Source organism: Myotis myotis, unplaced genomic scaffold (genome assembly GCF_014108235.1).
Source record: "Myotis myotis isolate mMyoMyo1 unplaced genomic scaffold, mMyoMyo1.p scaffold_m19_p_14, whole genome shotgun sequence".
Lineage (NCBI taxonomy): Eukaryota > Metazoa > Chordata > Mammalia > Chiroptera > Vespertilionidae > Myotis > Myotis myotis.
In genome coordinates, this window is record NW_023416318.1 from 47,796,689 (window position 1) to 47,816,387 (window position 19,699).

Below are 19,699 nucleotides of genomic sequence, written 5' to 3' on the forward strand. Positions count from 1 at the left end.
GAAGCTAGAGAAACCGGAAGTGTGCGACCAGTAGATGGTGAGATTGTGGAGGACGCCTGGGCGCCCAGGGGATCGTGGGATTGTGGAGGACGCCTGGGCGCCCAGGGGATGGTGGGATTGTGGAGGACGCCTGGGCGCCCAGGGGATCGTGGGATTGTGGAGGACGCCTGGGCGCCCAGGGGATGGTGGGATTGTGGAGGACGCCTGGGCGCCCAGGGGATGGTGGGATTGTGGAGGACGCCTGGGCGCCCAGGGGATGGTGGGATTGTGGAGGACGCCTGGGCGCCCAGGGCTAGAAGGTGAGCCTGTTACTGCACGTAGTCAGCCCTATAGTCCTCAGTCTCAGAGCATTTGGACGTGACTTCTGGCAGGAAATTGCTACCTTGGTTTGAAGTGGAGGACAAGAGCCGCGAGTAGGACCAGCTCTACGAGGAGCACACACGCACCTCCCAGGAGCTGCCGGTGAAGCACCGCAATCAAAGCCTCCAATGAAACCATCTCGATCTTCGAAGGGCAGGGCCAGACTCCAGAGAAGTGCAGGAGGGAGTATGTGGAGCGCTTCCGGCGCGAGGGCCATGAAAACGAGATGCAGAGGATCCTGCTGAGCTCAGAACGGCGCAAGTCTCGCATCGCCGAGATCCACGAGAGCCACAGGAAGCTGGAACAGGAGCTGCGGACACAGGCCTTGGACAACTGGGAGATCGATCAGCGCATGAACAGCCTGAAGCCAGACCTCATGCAGCTGCGCAAGATCCGAGACCAGGACCTGGTATGGCTCAGCCAGAAAGGCGCCCGGCAGAAGAAAATCAACGAGTGGTTGGGAATCAAAAATGAGCCTGACGACCAGTATGCACTGATGGAAGATGAGGATGACCTCCCCCGCCATGAGGAACGAACCTGGTATGTGGGCAAGATCAACTGCTCGCGGGCTGAGGAAATGCTGAACAGCAAGCGGGATGGTACCTTCCTCATCCGTGAGAGCAGCCGGCAGTGCTGCGGTGCCTGCTTGGTGATGGTGGACGGAGATACCCAGCACTGTGTCATCTACCACTGGGCCACTGGCTTGGGTTCTGCGGAGCCCTACAACCCTACAACCGGTACGGGTCTCTGAAGGAGCTGGTGCTGCATGACCAGCACACCTCCCTCGTGCAACACAAGGATGCACTTACCGTCACACTGGCACATCCCCCCGCCCCCGCAGCCCGCGGGCTCATACAGCGCAGGACTCCATCTTTCTGTCTCTCTCTCTTCTTTGTGAATCTTTCTCTGTCTCAGTCTCTCTTGCTTTCTCTGAGTCTGTCTCTTCCTGTCACTCTTTCTATCCCCATCTCTGTCCTCTCTCTCTCTCTTAGTCTTTGTACCTCTAAGTCTCTGTTAGAGGACTATACCTCCGGCTGGCAGGTAGGTTTTGTGTTGTGCGTTGATACTGATGTGGATATAAAACATTGAACTCAAAAAAAAAAAAAAAAAAAAGGAAAATGGGATAGTGATGAATAAGAAACTTTGGAGACAGTGAAGGGCAGTTTGTCCAGATTGTTGAGAGCTCAGAATTAGAGTTTAATTGGGATAGAAATCCTCTTAATAGCACCTGATGCCTGAAATCTGAGCACTCTACTTTTAGGTTTTCCAGTTCACGTTTTTGGAGACTGCCTATTAAAACATTTTTCCTGGCTGGAAAGTGTCCGTATAGAAGCCCATAAGTATTAAGTGTTTGCTGTGTTTACCATGCTTAGCTCTCTGTAAGGAATATGGAATAATGTTAAACGCCTCATGTTCTCAAGAAGCTTGACTTTTAAAATAAAAAATAAAGAAGAAATATAAATATTAAAAAGAAAAAGCTTGAGTTTTAGGGGTGAAATCAAGCAGCCAGGCAAGCGGTTAGGGGTGATCAGGCAGGTAAGCAAAGCAGTTAGGAGCCAGCAGTCCCAGATTGAGAGAGGGATGTCCGACTGTCGGTTTAGGCCCAATTTGCGGGATCAGGCCTAAACCAGCGGTCGGACATCCCCTGAAACGCCTCAGATTGTGATGCAGGCCAGACTGAGAGACCCCCACCAACACCACCACCATGCACAAATTTCGTGCACTGGGCCTCTTAATTTTGTTTTATAAAAATTGACATTTTCTCCCCAGGAAGTCTTATCCAATGTTCACTAAATTTATTACATTTGAAAATATTTTTAATATAAAACTATCATTTGTAATGAAATTAGACTTATTTCCCTGTTTCTTTCCTCCTGTGCTTTAAGTTTTATCTTCTCCTGAGGTTGTCACAGGAAAGAGCACCAGGTGAAAAGTCCAGAGGGCTGTCTTTCAGTCTGGACCCTGCCAATAATGTTGGAAAACGTAGAGGTCAGTTAATCCTTCCTCTCCCCTCAGAGGGCACACATTCTGAGCCACTTGCCCCCTGAGACTGCTGTGAGCTTCAGACAGGAACCATGTCTGTGAAATCAATTGAAAACCCACCATGAGCCAGAGCAAGGAAAGGATGCTTCAAATTTTCCATAGATATTTCACATCAAACATCATATCGTTTCGATGTACTCAGTTTCCTTTGATATTATTCATAGCTTTGGCCCTCAAATAGTTCACATTCTTAGAATTAACTTCATAATAATCTTACTGCTACATGTGCTTCCTGCAGTACTTAGAGCCAACTGCGAAGACAGCTTTCTCATCTGGGAACAAAAGATTTTCCTGGCTGTTATTCCATATGAACATTGATTGAAGCTATATAGAATCAGACCATCAGTGTCCTGTCAATTACCATTGGGTTACTATTTCAGTTCACCTATGCTCATGTAGCAAACACCACAGAATACCAGCTGCAGAGACCATGCAGCCTCTGGGAACTAGGAAGCGAGTGAGGAGTAAATTAAGGAGGAGCATACTTCATCGATTGTGAATTTTTGGAGGATGTTGTGGGAAATTTTTTCCTTTTTTTTTTTTTTTTTTTTTAAGCAAAGCTTCTTTTCAGAGTTCCACACTTCATCATTAAAAATTACGATGGTTTTCAAAATGAGTCTTTGGCAAAGGAGATTATGTCTGGTCTGGTAGAAATCCTAGCAGCTTTCTTTCTTAACCAACAGCTCATCTAAAACCTTTTAGCTGATCCAGAACATAAGAGAACATACAATGAAGTTTGGAGGGGAGGAGACTCAAAATCAGCTGAAAGGAAATTAAGCTTTTCTTGGATGGAGCCTGTGTAAAATCTTTTGCACTTGTGTGTAGAACTGCTCAGAGCAACATCTGTGGAGTTGATTCAGGAACAACGATTGCACTAGATGGGGTCCAGGAACATATATCAAGACTAGAAAGAGGGATTTTCTGAAAATCTGAGTTTTGTTTTCTTCTATAATATTGCTAATAAATGGAAATGCTACTATGTGAAATATGGCACTGTTTTTGCTATAAAACAGCCATGTATACAGTAAATATAAGGTGAATATAGGTTACTATGTCTTGTTAATTATATATCACAGCACAAGCAGTATAGATGCCTTCTAAAAGTTAATGACCTAGTGAATACACTGTACATTGATAAGGACAATTTAATTACCTCTAACTTATTAATAAAATCATTTGGATTTTACTTCTCTATTAAACAAATATTTATATTTTTATTATTTTTATTTCTTATCGATTTTATTGGGGTGACATTGGTTACTAAAATAACATAGGTTTTAAGTGTACAGTTCTATAACACATCACCTGTATATGATATTGTGTGTTCACCATCCAAAGTTGTTTCTTTCTGTCACCATTTATTCCCCTTTACCCTCTTCTACCTTCCCCATCCCCTTTTCCTCCTGTAATCACCATACCTTGGTCTGTGTCTAAGGTTAGTTTTTCTTTTCCTGTTTAATCCCTCCACCTTTTCCACCTAGTCCTCCAATCCCCTCCCCTCAGACATCTGTTAGTCTGTTTTCTGTATCTATGAGACTGCTTCTATTTTGTTTGTTTATTTTGTTCATTAGATTCCACAAATAAATAAAATCATATGGCATTTGTCTTTCTCTGACTGGCCTATTCCATTTAGCACAGTACTTTCCAGGTCCATGTATGCTGTGTAAATGTACCACAGGTATTTGTTTTGTTTTGTTTGTTTTGTTTTATCCATTCATCTACTGATAGGCATTTGGGCTGTTTCCAGTATCATGCCATCTGCAAATAGTGACAGTTTTACTTCTTCCTTTCCGATTTGGATGCCTTTTATTTCTTCTTCTTGTCTGATTGCTGTGGCTAGAATTTCCAGTACTATGTTAAATAAGACTGGTAAAAGTGGACATCCCTGTCTCAAGGAAAACATTTTACGCCCATTGAGTATGGCTCTGAGTTTGTTATATGTGGCTTTTATTTTGTTGAGTATCTTCCCTTTACTCCCTCTTTGCTGAGAGTTTTTACCATAAAATGGTGCTGGATTTTATCAAAAGGTTTTTTTTTTTTTTGCATCTATTGATATAATCATGTGGGGGTTTTTTTTATCCTTCATTTTGTTTATGTGGTGTATCATGTTTATTGATTTGCATCTATTGTATCAACCTTGCATTCCCAGAATAAATGCCACTTGATCATGGTGTATGATCTATTTAATGTAGTACTGGATCCAGTTTGCTAATATTTTGTTGAGGATTTTAGCAGCTGTGTTATTCAGGGATATTGGCCTATAATTTTCCTTCTTGATAGTATCTTTATCTGGTTTTGGAATTAGGATAATCCTGACCTTGTAAAATTACCTTGGTAGTTTTCTCTCCTCTTGAATTTTTTGGAAAAGTTTGAGAAGAATAGATGTCAGTTCTTCTTTGAATATTTGGTAAATTTCACCTATGAAGCTATCCAGTGTAGGACTTTTGTTTGCTGGGAGTTTTTTTAAATTACTACTTCAATTTCATTAGTTGTAATCTATCTATTCAGATTTTCTGATTCTTTCCGATTCCGTTTTGGAAGATTATATGTTTCTAGGAATTTATCCATTTTGTCTAGATCGTCCAATTTGTTGGCATATAATTGTTTGTAATATTTTCTTACAATCCTTTGTATTTCTGTGGAGTTAGCGTTACTTCTCCTCTTTTATTTCTGATTTTATTTATTTGGGTCCTCTTGTTTTTTGATGAGTCTGCATAAAGGTTTGTCAACCTTGTTTATCTCTTCAAAGAAACAGTGAATGAGAGAGTTTCCAAGTTCAAATTGTCACTTTGAACTGAGTACACACTATGAAGAACAAATATATGTCAGAACTGCCTGAAAAGTACTGGTGCCTTCAATGCAATCACTGATAAAAACCCACTTTCATCTCTGGACAGGTGGGATCAGATACAGAAAAATTCATATGCTTCTGAATTGAACACTCACTGTATGTAGTAAAGGTATTTTTCATCAAAGCCTTAAGTACAAGTAAGGTGACATATCAAAAGAAGATGTTTTCAGTGAGAATAAAAGCTACTTTTTTTCAGGAGAAAACCAGTGGGTAGTTAGAGTTGGTGGGTGCGAAAGACTTACTGAATGGATTCTCATTCATCAGAACTTGGAAAAACAGGTGAAGTTGTCATGAAAACTGCCATCCTCCCAACATTTTACTATTCATGCCATTGCTCTTGATGCCCTTGAAAATTTGATTTTAAAAACTGAGGATTTCTACTCCTCAAACATTTCTACTGCACAAACACACGATTTTTTAGAACATATTTTATTTTATTGAAAATGTATTTGTTCCATAACCTGGTATTGATCTTGCATGGTGGAAAGAACTTTGAATTGGCTCTCCACTGACATAGGTGAGTTCACGCAACCTCTATGGATCTCAGTTCCCCATCTGTACACTGAGAGGGTTGGACTAAATGCCCTCTGTGTAGCTTTCTAAAACTAACACTACACATGTTCATAATTGTAGAAAATTCAATATTCCTTATTGGAGAATCTTGCCTTGGAAGCAGGCAATCTTGGTGCAAGGGGTGGCTGGCTCCTTCACTCACTCTTTCCTCCTGAGTCCTCCCTTACTCTGTGGTCCATGGTTGATTCTTGTAGTTACCAACACGCTGACTTCAGAAGGACTCTGCATACCCACAGGCCCAAGATAGACACGGGTTCTTGCCTCCGCTCTCCTGAATAATGCTTGGGGCACAGCTAAACACTTAAAATTCACAGAGAGAGCAATAAATTGACTTATAAGCTATGACTTGCTCATTCTTACTTTGTAATCCACTATGCCCCACTCAGTTTAGGTCCTCCCTATATGCACCCAGGGGTAAAAAGGAAACCTTGAACATGCCTTACCTGAAAATGTCCTTATGGAAGCACAGCCTCCTCAGTTCAGGCTCATTGAAGGAGAGAAAGACCCAGTTATTTCTTTTATCAACTGAGTTCCCTCTCTCAGTTGTTCTGTCCTATGTTTGCCTCTTATCTATTATGAGAGACACCAAGAATAACCTTTTGGGAAGAGCACACTCTTACTCTGACCCCGACTCTCAATTCAAGAGTCATGCCCTGGCCCTGGCCGGTTTGGCTCAGTGGATAGAGCGTCGGCCTGCGGAGTGAAGGGTCCCAGGTTTGATTCCAGTCAAGGGCATGTACCTTGGTTGCGGGCACATCCCCAGTGAGGGGTGTGCAGGAGGCAGCTGATTGATGTTTCTCTCTCATCGATGTTTCTAACTCTCTATCCCTCTCCCTTCCTCTCTGTACAAAATCAATAAAATATATTTTTTAAAAAAAAGTCATGCCCTGGCAGGACTCAGTATGATACTTATATTAGATTAGGACACAAGTAACCCTACCTCTCCTACTGGGAAATGATACAGTGGGAAAGATAGATAGATATGGATATAGATATAGATAAAGATATAGATATAGATGATATAGATATACAGATGTAGAGGTAGAGATAGAGATAGAGATATAGACTAGTATTGTACATTTTGCTATATTGCAGATGTATTAGTCAAGCTTAGAGTTCATGCATGTAAGGGCAGGTTTACACAATAAATAACCCTATATTTCTCAGGTAAAAGAACTTCAGAGGTACATAGTCCACAGCTGTTAAGGTAGCCTCACAGCGTCAATCTCTGAGGCAGGCAAGCAAGGCTTCGCTGAAAAGGTTTAACATTTGATATAAAGAAACAGAACAAAAGGAATCAATTACCCTCCAGGCCCCACAAATGGGATGTGTAAAGACAGAGGGATTGGAATATAGCTTGTAGAGGGTCTCTAGGTAGTTCAGAGTTCTGGAGAGGGAGTATAAGGGCAAAATGGAAGATTAGGGCACAATTATGAAGACCTTGTATGCTGGACAGGGGAGTGTGGATTTTAAGAGGGAGCCAATGAACAATTTTAGGCATTGGAGTGACACATCTGATTTTCACACCTGAAAACACACTAGAAAATGTTCATCAGTGACTGGTGCAGGGAAATACTGTCTCATCCTAACTGGCTCATCCCAACAGAGAGTCACCAACAGATGCTAAGAACATCTCTGGTGATGGGAGAAGTAGGAAGGAAGGGAAAGGCAAATAGCTGGGCTAAAAACACTTTCCAAAACTCCCTGCAAAGACAACACACACACACACACACACACACACACACACACACACCTAACCCAGTACAAACACATTCCAAATTTGTGGAAATTTGGGGCTCAGATACACATAAAGGAGGGAAAATATTAAGAGATGGATTAAAAAAAAGTAACGGGTTTAATTCTGACCTATTCTTTTGTTCTGTCTTTTATAGATCAGTCTCCTCCAGCACCACTTAAATGCTATCTCACTCTTAACATAATGGAGAGCCAATTTTTTAATCAAAAGCCATTTTTAGGATCAAAGAGAAACATATTTCTAGGCGGATAGTATGTTAGTTATATCTTGTAACATCATATGGTGAGGGGTATTCAACTAAAATTAGAGATGATATTCACTGAAATTCTCCAAAAAAAAAAAAAAATCAAATGCTTCCAAATCTGGGGAGGAAAATTGAATCTTTTTTCTTCCAGGATATTTTTCTCAAGTACTAGCGGAAGTGCTAATGAGAGACAGGCCTCCTTGCCATCCAGTGACAAATGTAATAGGTTACATGAAACCACAGAAAATGAGTCTATTTAAAAATGTCAGATACAACACTAAAGGAAAACTCAGTCTTGTATTTTTTCCTCTTGATCATGGTCTAATAGAGTCAATTCAGAAATGATTTCTTCTGAACTTGGTGATATTCGTGATTGAAATAGTGTTGCTAATGATAACAATGTGTAGAATTATTACATGGAAAATACTAATAATGCAAATCAGATGGTCCATAGATGGAGTTTCCCTGCAGATTATTTTTTCCAAGGCATATTTGATTACTCAGAGATTAGCATACTAAAACTCAGATTTGTTCTAACATGCAGAGAATTGGGGTTTATAAGAACAAAATTAGACGATTAACCAAACTTTCGCTTATGCCAGCTTTGCCACGTAAAATAATGACAATGGGAGGCAGAGGGTATAAAATAAAAAAATACTATTTTGGCTACTGTTGGCATCTTATGTTTTTGCTTATATCTATCAATAAATAGTGTTCCATAAGACAATATTAAAATAATTGCAAAACTCTATGAGCACTTGCTAAATCTAAGGCACAACTCTTAATCTATGGTGTAAAATAAGATGCATGTTCTGGAGTTTGAATACCTCCTGATTTCTTGATAATGCTTTAAAGAAAAAAATTAGAATATTTTCTTTTCCCTATTTAAAAAAATTTTTTAAACTATCTTTATATCTCTTACAGTTTGTATGACTGATGGTTACAGGAAACTATATTTTTTCTTCTGTAAGAGACAACATTTATAAAGACATATTATGTCACTAATTACAAGTCATTTCCACCGGTTTAAGAAGTAACAAAATCCCGGAATTAAAAAACTGCAAACATCCAAGTAAATTTCTAGAACCATGTTCCAAAGCAGATGAGTATAGAGCAGTGGGATTTTCTCAAAGAAATAAAGCTGTAATGGAGAAATGTTTTGGACCAAAGAGTTGGCATCAAACAAATCTTGGCTGTCACCATAAATGGGTCATAAACCAAAGCATGTTAGCACACAATTGCACATTTTATAATAATTTAAATAGCATACATTATATCTCAAGTTCCAAAACATGTACTTATACATTATTTGTTCAAAAGATATAATTTTATCACATTTAGGTATACATGATATATCGTATATTTTATATATAACATGCATATGTAATGTACTTTATATAAGATGTGTGTATATAACATATTTTCTATAATATGTGTATGTAATATAGCATATAAATATATATATATAGGAAAATAGGACATATACACATATATTTATTCAATACATGCAGTTTTGATTATGTCATGTTGCAATAATAAATATCCCCAAAATCTCAACAGTTAACAGCAACAAAGATTTATTTCATGCTCTCATTGCATGTCTTTAATGTATAGAGATAGTTGAATGACATCTCCCATATTTTTCTTACCTTTACCCTGCCCTGCCACTAAAAGCTTCTTTTATGTTGTGGTTTTAGTGCAGGGGGGAGGGCCTAGTGGATCATATTGAAAGATTAAAACAAAACATTTGGAATTGCAATTACATAATATATGGTGAATGACCTTGAAAGTCTTTTTTTTTTAAATTATTCTTTTTTCTTATGTCTTTGTTCTTTTTTTTTTCTTTTTTCCCTCTTGTTCCCTTTTAAATAATCTTCAACCTATATATCCTAGTTCAAAGGGTGTCTAAAACAATAATTTGAACTTCCTGTATAATGGAATAGTAAGGAAGATAGGAACACATTTTATTAATAAGTGCAGGTCCTTTTAACACTCATAACATCCACCAGAAATATTCTTTCCTATCATAAAGATCTAAGCATTACCCATTTCTCTGTCTCACTCTCATTGCTATTGTGGTCCTTCCATCTCTCCTGCAAACTCTTTTACCTCCATTAAACGGTCCCCAACAATTGTGGCTGTTTCTAGGAATTGTTTTCAAGAGTCCCTGCAGAGTTATCCAGGCCATATCAGAAATGCAACCTTCTCCCCATCTTCCTCTACAGTGGTGCTGCCCATGCAATGGTAGAGTCTCTGACACTACCTCCACTGCAGCTTCCTCCCTATGTGTGCTGCATGGGGTGGACAGTCCCCTGAAATCATTTCACATCCATGGCACTCTGCATGAGGTTTCTCTGATCAACAAGAAGCAGATTTCCTTGGTCCTATATTCTCATAGTGGTTCCTAAGGAGTACTGCATTGGCATCCCAAAATCACTCAGATTGAATGGGAAAAATGATTTCTCTCCGTTTCCTACTATAATCCTTTCTTCCCTAGGACTCAGACATGAGTCTCCGTGGATTGGGCAAAAGGGGGACCATGTACCTGAGACTATCATTCTGAAGTCTGTCCTCAAGCGTCTCTTCCCCTTCTGGGCCTATATAAAACAGTTAGTACAAAACTTGGCACACAGTGTTTGATAAAGATTACCTGTTACTATTATTTGACAAAAATTTCTCCTCTGGTCATTTACATTCCTTAGCATTCCATAATTAGCCTATTCTACATAAGCTTCAACATATCCTATATAATAAAAGGTTAATATGCAAATTGACCAAACAGTGGATCAACCGGTCGCTATGAGGCACACCAACCACCAGGGGGCAGACGCTCAATGCAGGAGCTGTCCCCTGGTGGTCAGTGCGCTCCCACAAGGGGGAGCGCCACTCAGCCAGAAGCCCTGAGCCAGGCTCACAGCTGGTGAATGCAGAGCTAATGATGTCTGACTGCAGGCTTAGGGCTGCTCCCCGAGGGCTCCCGGACTGCGAGAGGGCACAGGCCAGGCTGAGGGACCCCCCAAGTGCACAAATGTGCAAGAGTAAGCCTTCCTCCCTAACCAGTTTGGCTCAGTGGATAGAGTGTCCACCTGTGGACTAAAAGGTCCCAGGTTCAATTCCGGTCAAGGGCATGTACCTTGGTTGTGGGCACATCCCCAGTAGGGGGTGTGCATGAGACAGCTAATTGGTGTTTCTCTCTCATCGATGTTTCTAACTCTCTATTCCTCTCCCTTCCTCTCTGTAAAAAATCAATAAAATATATTTTTTTAAAAAAGAGTAAGCCTTCCTTCCCCCAGCAGTGGCACCAGCTCCCCCCCACCCAGGCTTCCCTTGAATAGCCCCAGTCTAATTAGCATATTATGCTTTTATTATTATAGATATATATGTATTTATAAAATATATTTTTATTGATTTCAGAGAGTAAAGGAGAGGTAGAGAGAGACAGAAACATCAATGATAAGAGAGAATCATTGGTCGGCTGCCTCTTGCATGCCCCATACTGAGGATCAAGCCTACAACCTGGGTATGTGCCCTGACTGGGAATCGAACCATGATCTCCTGGCTCATCAGTCGATGCTCAACCACTGAGCCATGCTGGCCAGGCTCAACTTATATTTTGAAGCTTTCTTTCCATACATTATTCTTTGCTACCCAGCCATGAAGTTAAATAATCAGAAAGCCCACATTGCATCTTTCTGTGGACAATGCTAGATCAATGAAATGCAGAGTCAGCCATGGAGTGCTTTTATCATGAGTCCCCAGATGCCCCTGAAATAGGTCAGCCTCTAGCCAACTCCCAGTGTGAAACAATGTCTGGGCAACAATTACATGATTGAGCTTAGCAGTAGATTCTTCAGTCTCAGTGGAACTCTGTTGATGTCTACAGCCCTGACCAACCATCTTGGCTGCAATCAAGAAAGACTATGAACTAGATCCTCCCAGCTAGGCTGGACTCCCTAACATTGCATCCCCTTGGTTAATTTTTCTAGCAGAGGCTTACGTAATGGAATCAGAGGCATAAATCACTTGAGACGACGCACCACAGATGCATATGCAAGGATTGAAAGAGATGCTGCATTTGCGAACCACATTCACTGGAATTTTTGCACACACACACTGAACTGTGCATTAGTAAGGAGGGGCCACACCTCAAACATCTCACTCGTTTATTTTGTGTATTTGTCTATGTTTCCGACTCTGTGATCACATATTAATTCTGACCTCAAGGGGTTGCTATGAGGACTAAAACCGAGTTGATTCATGAAAAGCTCTTAGCATGGTGAGTGGCTTTTTCTAAATCCATGGTGTTACGTATTATATTTAGAAAGTCAAACTGAAAAAGGAGAGAGGTGATGAAGTAAAGGGCCAGTCTACTTCCAACAACCAGTTGGATGGTGCTTCCTATCACTGGGATGCTGAATGCAAAGGGAACAAGGCTTCCTTTCTACCTGCAAGTGAGAGTCTTTGATGATTGGCTGGTCTACCTGTCCACAGCACTCTCCCCCCACCCCCCCATAACACTACATCATACCCACTACTGCATTTTCTGGCCAATATATACCGATCACTTGCTATGTGCCAGATGCTGAGGATGCAACAGTTCACAAGACGAGTAAGACCTTTGTCTTCGTGGAGTCTGGGTACCATGGGCTGGCTACAGTCACGCTAATAAAGTCAACTGAGAATCCACTTCCCTGTGCACGTGGGGAAGGAAAAGAGAGGCCACCAGCAAAGGAGGAAAAGGACAATGGGCAGAGGAAACGCCGAGGGAGACATGGGCGAAACGGGAAGGGAAGCCAGAAGTATATTATGGGTGACTGAGAGAAGGGGGGGTGCAATGCAAATGAAAGGGAAGAGTAATCTTGAAAAAAAAGAAAGAACAACCATTAAAAGAAGAAAAGATGAAAAGTAAGTTCCAACACAGCGGCACCCTCCCAGCGGTCTCCCTGCAGCGGGACCACACTACCCCCACCTCCCACTCCCGGCCACCCGGCGCGCGCGAGCGCCACCTGAAGGCTCCGCCCCCGGGAGCTGCGCGCGCCGCGGCGCTGTGACGTCAGAGGGCGCGGGACTTCCGCCTGTGACGCCTTCCCGGACCCCCACGGCGGAGCCCGCGGCCTTGCCGGCGCACAGGTGAGGTTGGGCCTGCCGCGCCGGGGTGACTTTGCCAGGGGAAGGCCGGCCGTGCGTGCCCTTCCTTCTCTGGCTCCTCGCAGAGCCCCTGCCGCCAGCGTGCGGCCTCCCGAGGTCCGCGGCCACGTTGGCCGAGACCCCCTTTGGCTGCTGGCCCAGCAGTCGCTCCTCTGTGCTCCGTCCTGACCCAGCACCGGCATGCATGTGGGCGTCTTCTTGCGGGCCCGCGGGGGAGCAGGGGCAGGACGCAGGGCACCTGCCCGGGAAGACGTGGCCAAGAGCTGAGCCCTTTTCCCAGGGCAGCCTCCTGACTAGCCCTGCGGCGGCCCCTCTTGCCCAGGGGCTCCCTTTCCGCACGTGCCCATCAGCTGAGTCCTTGAGCGGCTGGTCCAATCTCGGGGTGCCGGGGAGGATCCGTCCCCTCCCCCTCGTCGCTCCTGCACTTGTTACACTGGGTTCCCCCGGGCCAGTCTCTGAACTTGCCGCGCCCTCTCCACAGGTGTGCGGTGCAGCAGCAGTTGCTGCAATAACGCTCTAGGGCGCCCAAGTCCAAACCGAGCTTGCTCCCTGCGATTCAGAGCGCAGCGATTTTGGGGAAACATTGGGGCTTTCTGTTGCCTGGACCCCTTATGGTGCATCTTGGTGTTTTACTGGAGCAGTCTGTGCCTCCGTTTTTCTCATCTGTGAATTGGGGGGGTGGGGGGGAGGCTACATTCGTACCCACTGGATAAGGTTTTATCAACAGGTAATTCATCTAGCCTTTGGAACAGTGGTTTAATAAGCATTCAAAGAATGAGCCCGCCCGCCCCCTCCCCCCCCCCCCCCCACACACACACTTCACAGCTCTGTTTTCTGCAGCAGGCGTTTAGTGCTCACACTGCTTTTCATTTATCCTTAACACCTTAACTGTAAACTCTCACCCTTGGGTTTTTATTTTTCTATAAAAGACAGGATACAGCTATAGCCGATGTGGCTCAGTTGGTTGAAGAGGACTCCCTCCTGTGCACTGAAAGGTTGATGGTTTGATTCCCAGACAGGGCACATGCTGAGTTGTGGGTTGATCCCCGCTAGGGGGCAGGGGTATGAAGGGGGCTGCCAATCCATGTTTTGTTCGCTCATCAATGTTTCTCTCTCTCAAAAAAAAATCAATTTAAAAAATATATATTTTTTTAAAAGACAGGATGCCGATTGGGACACTTTATTCCTTGATTCACAGGCTTAGAAGAAGCAAAGGAGTTATGGGGAAAAAAATGTTTTCCCCTTTTTCAGGTAAAGCTAATTCAGAAAGTTCATTGTGAGTATAGTATGTGGTTTAGTTTTGATATTTCCTCAGCAGTGGTGATGAATTTTATATTCATCGTATAAGCTTGTGCTTCTGACCCGGTTGCACAAGTTTGAGAAGAATTTTACTGGAGGTTAGTATGTTGTCATTAAACTGGCAAAGTTAGACAAAATGTAAAAGTTGTGGAATTACTAGTCTCACGACCACCTATTAAGCAGGAGCAAGAGACTGTTTCATAGAATCTTGATGTGAAGCGCATCCTACCCATCCCCACTCTACAATATTATGCTGTTTCTTTCTCAGATTCTGCAGTATTGCATAAAATTTCAGAGGAGTATGTGACTGGGAATTCCTAGCGGAGGAGTCAGAAGATGGTTGAATTGATTGGGCCATTTTAAAGCCCTATAACCACAGACAAATAATATACAATTTTTAACTTTCAATGTCTTACTCCATTGATTGTACTGCCTACTTGGAAAAGCTCCTGCTGTATGAGGATGACGAAGATGAGAAGGATGAGAATGTACTTCACAAATGAAAAAACTACAGAAGAAGAAGGTGGTTTTGTTGCAGGCAGTGAGATTAGCATCATGTCAGGATACAGCAAGTGATTACTTCCTCTGACATATTCTTCTGGGGAAAGATGGGAGAGATGTTCTGTTTCTGCATCTGTTTTATGTGTTGACTCCAGCTGTATTGAGGTCTGTAGGGCTATGTGGTCAAATTCCCACTTTTTCATTCTACTTATGCAAATTACAATAAATAAATGTGTTATTGGGGTTTTAAAAACATTTGAAATTATTATGATGCACAGGACAATGCAAAAAAAAAAATCTACAAGGAGGTCCCCTTGTATAATTCAACTAACCTCCCTCAAAGAACATGAGCTCATTCAGACACCTGGGTTCAAATTCTGGTTCTACCACATTCCAATTTACTAGTGTGTGCCTTAAGCAGTGTCTTTCAATCAGGTTTTTCCTCACATGTTTTGTTGGGAGACAGATAATAGTACCCATCTCATAGGACTGTTGTCAGGGTTAAATGACACAATATTTATAATGTGTTTAGCACAGTGCCTGTATGATAAAAAGTACTCTTAAAATGTGAGTTCTTACTCTTGCCTCAGTTCTCTTGCTCTTTTTGACATTTATATTTTTTTAATTTTTCATTACCAGCCCCTTCCTTTCTTGAAACATTCCCTTCTGGCTTACATGGCTTTATGTATCTTAGTTCATGCCCATTTCTAATTGTTCCTTTTCATCCTTTTGCTGGCTTCTGTTTTTCTTGTGTATGGGTATTCCTCCAGAATACAGGAGGAGCTGTTCAAGAAGCTTTTAAGTTAGGTGTCTGGAGGAATAATGTTGCTCTGTATGGAAACAGGGAAGTCAGGCTGTAGGGTTGGTAGGGTCAATTTTGAAACAAGATGATTTTTATTTCATTAGTCAAATCTTCTTTATTTTTGCTGATATTTTTTCTTTGCTTATCTTGTCAGGAACTAAGAGTCTTGTTAAATCTTCCACTATACATTATGGTTTCATTTATTTCTCCTTTTACTTCTGTCAGTTTTTAATTTGTGCCTTTGGAGGCTAAGGTATTAGGTGCATGTTCATATATAATTGTTATGGTCTTCTGATGGATTGGCTTTCTGTCATTGTGAAGTGTCTGTTTATCTCTCGTATACTTCTTATTTTAAAGATTATGTTTTAAGTCTGATTTCAGTATAGCTACACCATCTTTCCTTTGATGAGTATTTGTATGGTATATTATTCTATACTAGAGGCCCCATGCACGACAAGAAGGCTGCCAGCACCGCCTTTGCTCCCGTCCGGAGCTGCCTTTCTACCTTCGTTCTGGCCCAGAATGGCTGGGGCGGTGCAGACGCCTGCTTCATCGCCATGGCGACGAGGCAAGCGCCCCTGGCCGCTGGGTGCCTGCATATGCAAATTAACCTGCCATCTTTGTTGGATTAATTTGCATACACACGCCTGATTGTCTGGTGGGTGTCATGAAGGTATGGTCAATTTGCATCTTTCTCTTTTATTAGTGTAGATCTTTTCCCTTTATTTCCTTGTGTGTCATTTTTTTTAACCTCACCTGAGGATATTTTTCCATTGATTTTTAGAGAGAGTGGAAAAGAGAGGGAAAGACAGAGGCTGGGGAAGAGCCTGCAACCAAGGTACATGCCCTTGACTGGAAGTGAACCCTGGACCCTTTGGTCCACAGGCCAACGCTCCATCCACTCAGCCAAACTGGCTAGGGCTGTCCTTATTCTTAATGTGTATCTTTTATAAGTTACTTTATAAGCATATAGTTGTTTTATTTTTATCTAACCTAACCATCTTTACCTTTTTATGTAATAAGCATAGTCTATTTACATTTAACTTATTGCTGATATTTGTTCTTTATTTGTTATACCTGTCAGTATTTTCTGCTTTCTTCTCATTTTTATATTATGTTTTCTATTTCCCGTTTTATCAACTTGTTATTACATATTCTGGTACAATTCTTTTAGTGGTTACTGTTTTCTGAACAAATTTTTCCCCCCAATAAATTCTCTGGCTTTTCAGATTGTTCTCAATGGAAGGTTGTTTCAAAACAAGCTAGACTTTCCTTGTGAAAGCAAGATTAAACTTAGTTTTAATGTATGCACATTTTAAACAACACAAACCCCTCTAATTAAAACAACTCCCAGATTCACCTCTGTTATATAACAAACATTCAATATGTAGAGATCACTAGCATCTTCATGTTTGCTACAGGTTAAATTTTTTAAAAATGGAACTTGAAATAAAGCTTCCACTGCCATTTTTTGTATATATTTGTACTTCTTTTATTGTGTTTTGATAGCAATTACACATTTTGTGTCTCTTCCCTGGGCCTTTAAAATTTTAATCTTCACTTGTCCAGTCACTAAATATTTTACAAGTAGGTTTAATACTAGTGCCCAGGAATAGCACAAAAATTAATTTCATCAAGGCTCAGACACATGCCAGGTGTATGCTCTGCTCAGTGCAAGAATGGATCAATAACACAGCCACACACTTCATAATATTACATGTAAAGTTTTTATCGTTAGAAGAAGTTTCAGGAACTTTTTATTTGTCTTATATATATGAAAAATAGCTCACTGCCTCTCTTTCAAGTGTAATGTAGTTTAATTGAAAACTACTGAACATTGAAACACGTTTTAAAAAGCTTTTCTCATTTGTAGTTCTTATGTGAATGGGTAAAGCCGAGTAGCCAAAGTAAAATGCAGACAATACTGCATGCTGAAGTGAAATAACTTCACTTTCAAATGTTTTTGTTCCTTTGTACAGCCTCATTGTTCTCCTTGGCTGGCTTTATAATAAATAGATATTATAAATTTGAATCTCTAAAATGTATACTGATCAAAGTCTTTTTCAGTTGTGTTTTTTTTTTAAATATATTTCATTGATTTTTTACAGAGAGGAAGGGAGAGAGATAAAGAGTTAGAAACATCGATGAGAGAGAAACATCGATCAGCTGCCTCCTGCACATCTCCCACTGGGGATGTGCCCACAACCCAGGTACATGCCCTTGACCGGAATCGAACCTGGGACCTTTCAGTCCACAGGCCGACGCTCTATCCACTGAGCCAAACCGGTTTCGGCCTTTTTCAGTTTTATATGTTGCCTAGGTTTGTATAAGATATAACTGGAAAAAATTATTTTACTAAATAACATTAGAACCCCATTAATATAAGCACACGAACCCGGATATCTAGGTATGTCAGGCTTGCGTAAGTTGTACAGATTGTATCCACACTTGGTTTTTATCCAGCCTGAGTCTTGCTGCTTATCAAAACTGGCTGAAGGTGGGGCCATCAGCCTTTATTAGTATGTAATTAGAGCACTGTCCTTTGTTCATCTGACACTTGTTTGCAGGACTGAGTTACCTTGGATTCTTCGGTAAGGAATAATCTGAATTCTCATACCCTGTTTTCCTTCGCTTTTTTATTTGGCTGTGTGGCATTCAGAAGCATAAGAGTGAAGTAGAATAAGATACTTGACAAATAAATACATTAACTCCATGTTTCTCAGTTACATATGTAATCAGGGTGTTTTAGAGTCTAGTTGCTTTTAGTTTGTTTTCTAATTTTTATAGACTGCGTTTAAATTTCATATCGACTTGATTTCTCATTAATCTTGTGGCTAATCAAACTCCTGAAATGCCTTGGGCTTGAAGTTAAGTGTTTGTGAGTTGAATAGGTTAATAACTTTGATTCTCTCCAGGTGCAAGTATTAAGTTTGGTCAGTGCCTTTTCTGTCAATTTCCTAATTTTTTTTTTTTAATATATTTTATTGATTTTTTACAGAGAGGAAGGGAGAGAGATAGAGAGTTAGAAACATCGATGAGAGAGAAACATCGATCAGCTGCCTCCTGCACATCTCCTACTGGGGATATGCCCGCAACCCAGGTACATGCCCTTGACCGGAATCGAACCTGGGACCTTTCAGTCCGCAGGCCGACGCTCTATCCACTGAGCCAAACCGGTTTCGGCCAATTTCCTAATTTAATACTGTGTATAACAGCTAAATCTATACTGATTCTAACTTTATAAATGTCATAGGACCTTCATAATTATACTGTGTTTTGTGATAGTTTTGGAGTTTGGGCTACAGTGGCATTTATTAAGTGAAGTAAAAATCAATCCATAAGAAAGGGTGAGTTGATGCTTTTATTTAGTCAGTCACTATATTTTTGAATGGAGAGGAGTCCGCACTTTCTAAGTGAGAATTTTTTATTTTCTAAGTAGTTTTATTTAAGAAAACCAATTTTGAACTTTTGGTTACACTTGGAGGTTGAAACATCAGTGGATTCCTAAGTCCACTAAAATGATAGTAAAAGTAATAAAGGCATAAATGAAGAAAATGGAAGAGGCAACATAACATCAGACTAGAAAAGTGAGCTGTTAGAAATGTTAGAAAGCAGATGGGTAAATTAGAACCAATAATTTGTGATGGAAGGGCCACTGTCGTAAACCTTGGACGCAGGTGAGGGAGGCAGGAGGTGGGTACAGAGAACTTCGGGGCACTGCTGTGGAGACTGCCACAGTGGTCATTCCTCTGCAGCCACCTAGAGCACTGCTGGGCAAGGTCCAGGCTGCTGTGGGGGACAAAGGTCACAAAGGTGGCTCTTAGAAGGCCATCTGGGCATTGTCTCCAGCATGTGACTCTGGGCTGAGGCGAGGGTATGGGGAGCAGCCACCTGATCTGGGGCACAAGCCTACACCTTGGACTTGTGCTACTTTGCTGCTGCCTGAGTGAGAGCTGGAGAGAGAAAGAATGTAGCAGGCGGCCAAATGCTGGAGAAAGCTGTACTCTGTAGGTTCCACTAGAGCAGGTTTTCTTAACCTTGGTACTCTTGAACTTTGGGGCTAGATAATTCTTTGTTGTGGGGGGACGCGGGCTGTCTTATACATTGTAGGATGTTTAGCAG

The 19,699-nt window shown here is 41.5% G+C and overlaps 1 protein-coding gene and 1 pseudogene across 5 annotated transcripts in view; both read left to right on the plus strand.

Annotated features, from left to right (window-relative positions):
• The first annotated feature begins 219 nt into the window (after positions 1-219).
• On the plus strand, positions 220-13,487 carry LOC118669469 (annotated as a pseudogene).
• Positions 12,868-19,699, plus strand: part of LDAH (lipid droplet associated hydrolase) — a 90,286-nt gene continuing 83,454 nt past the window's right edge. For 2 of the 5 annotated variants that reach the window (XM_036335240.1, XM_036335242.1), the window contains exon 1: positions 14,140-14,226. In XM_036335240.1, the coding sequence (XP_036191133.1) occupies positions 14,196-14,226 (31 nt within the window). In that variant the 5' untranslated portion in view covers positions 14,140-14,195. Of the gene's footprint in view, positions 12,958-14,139; positions 14,227-19,699 lie in introns of those variants that run through there. The other 3 variants (XR_004971924.1, XR_004971923.1, XM_036335241.1) reach the window with 2 other exon arrangements.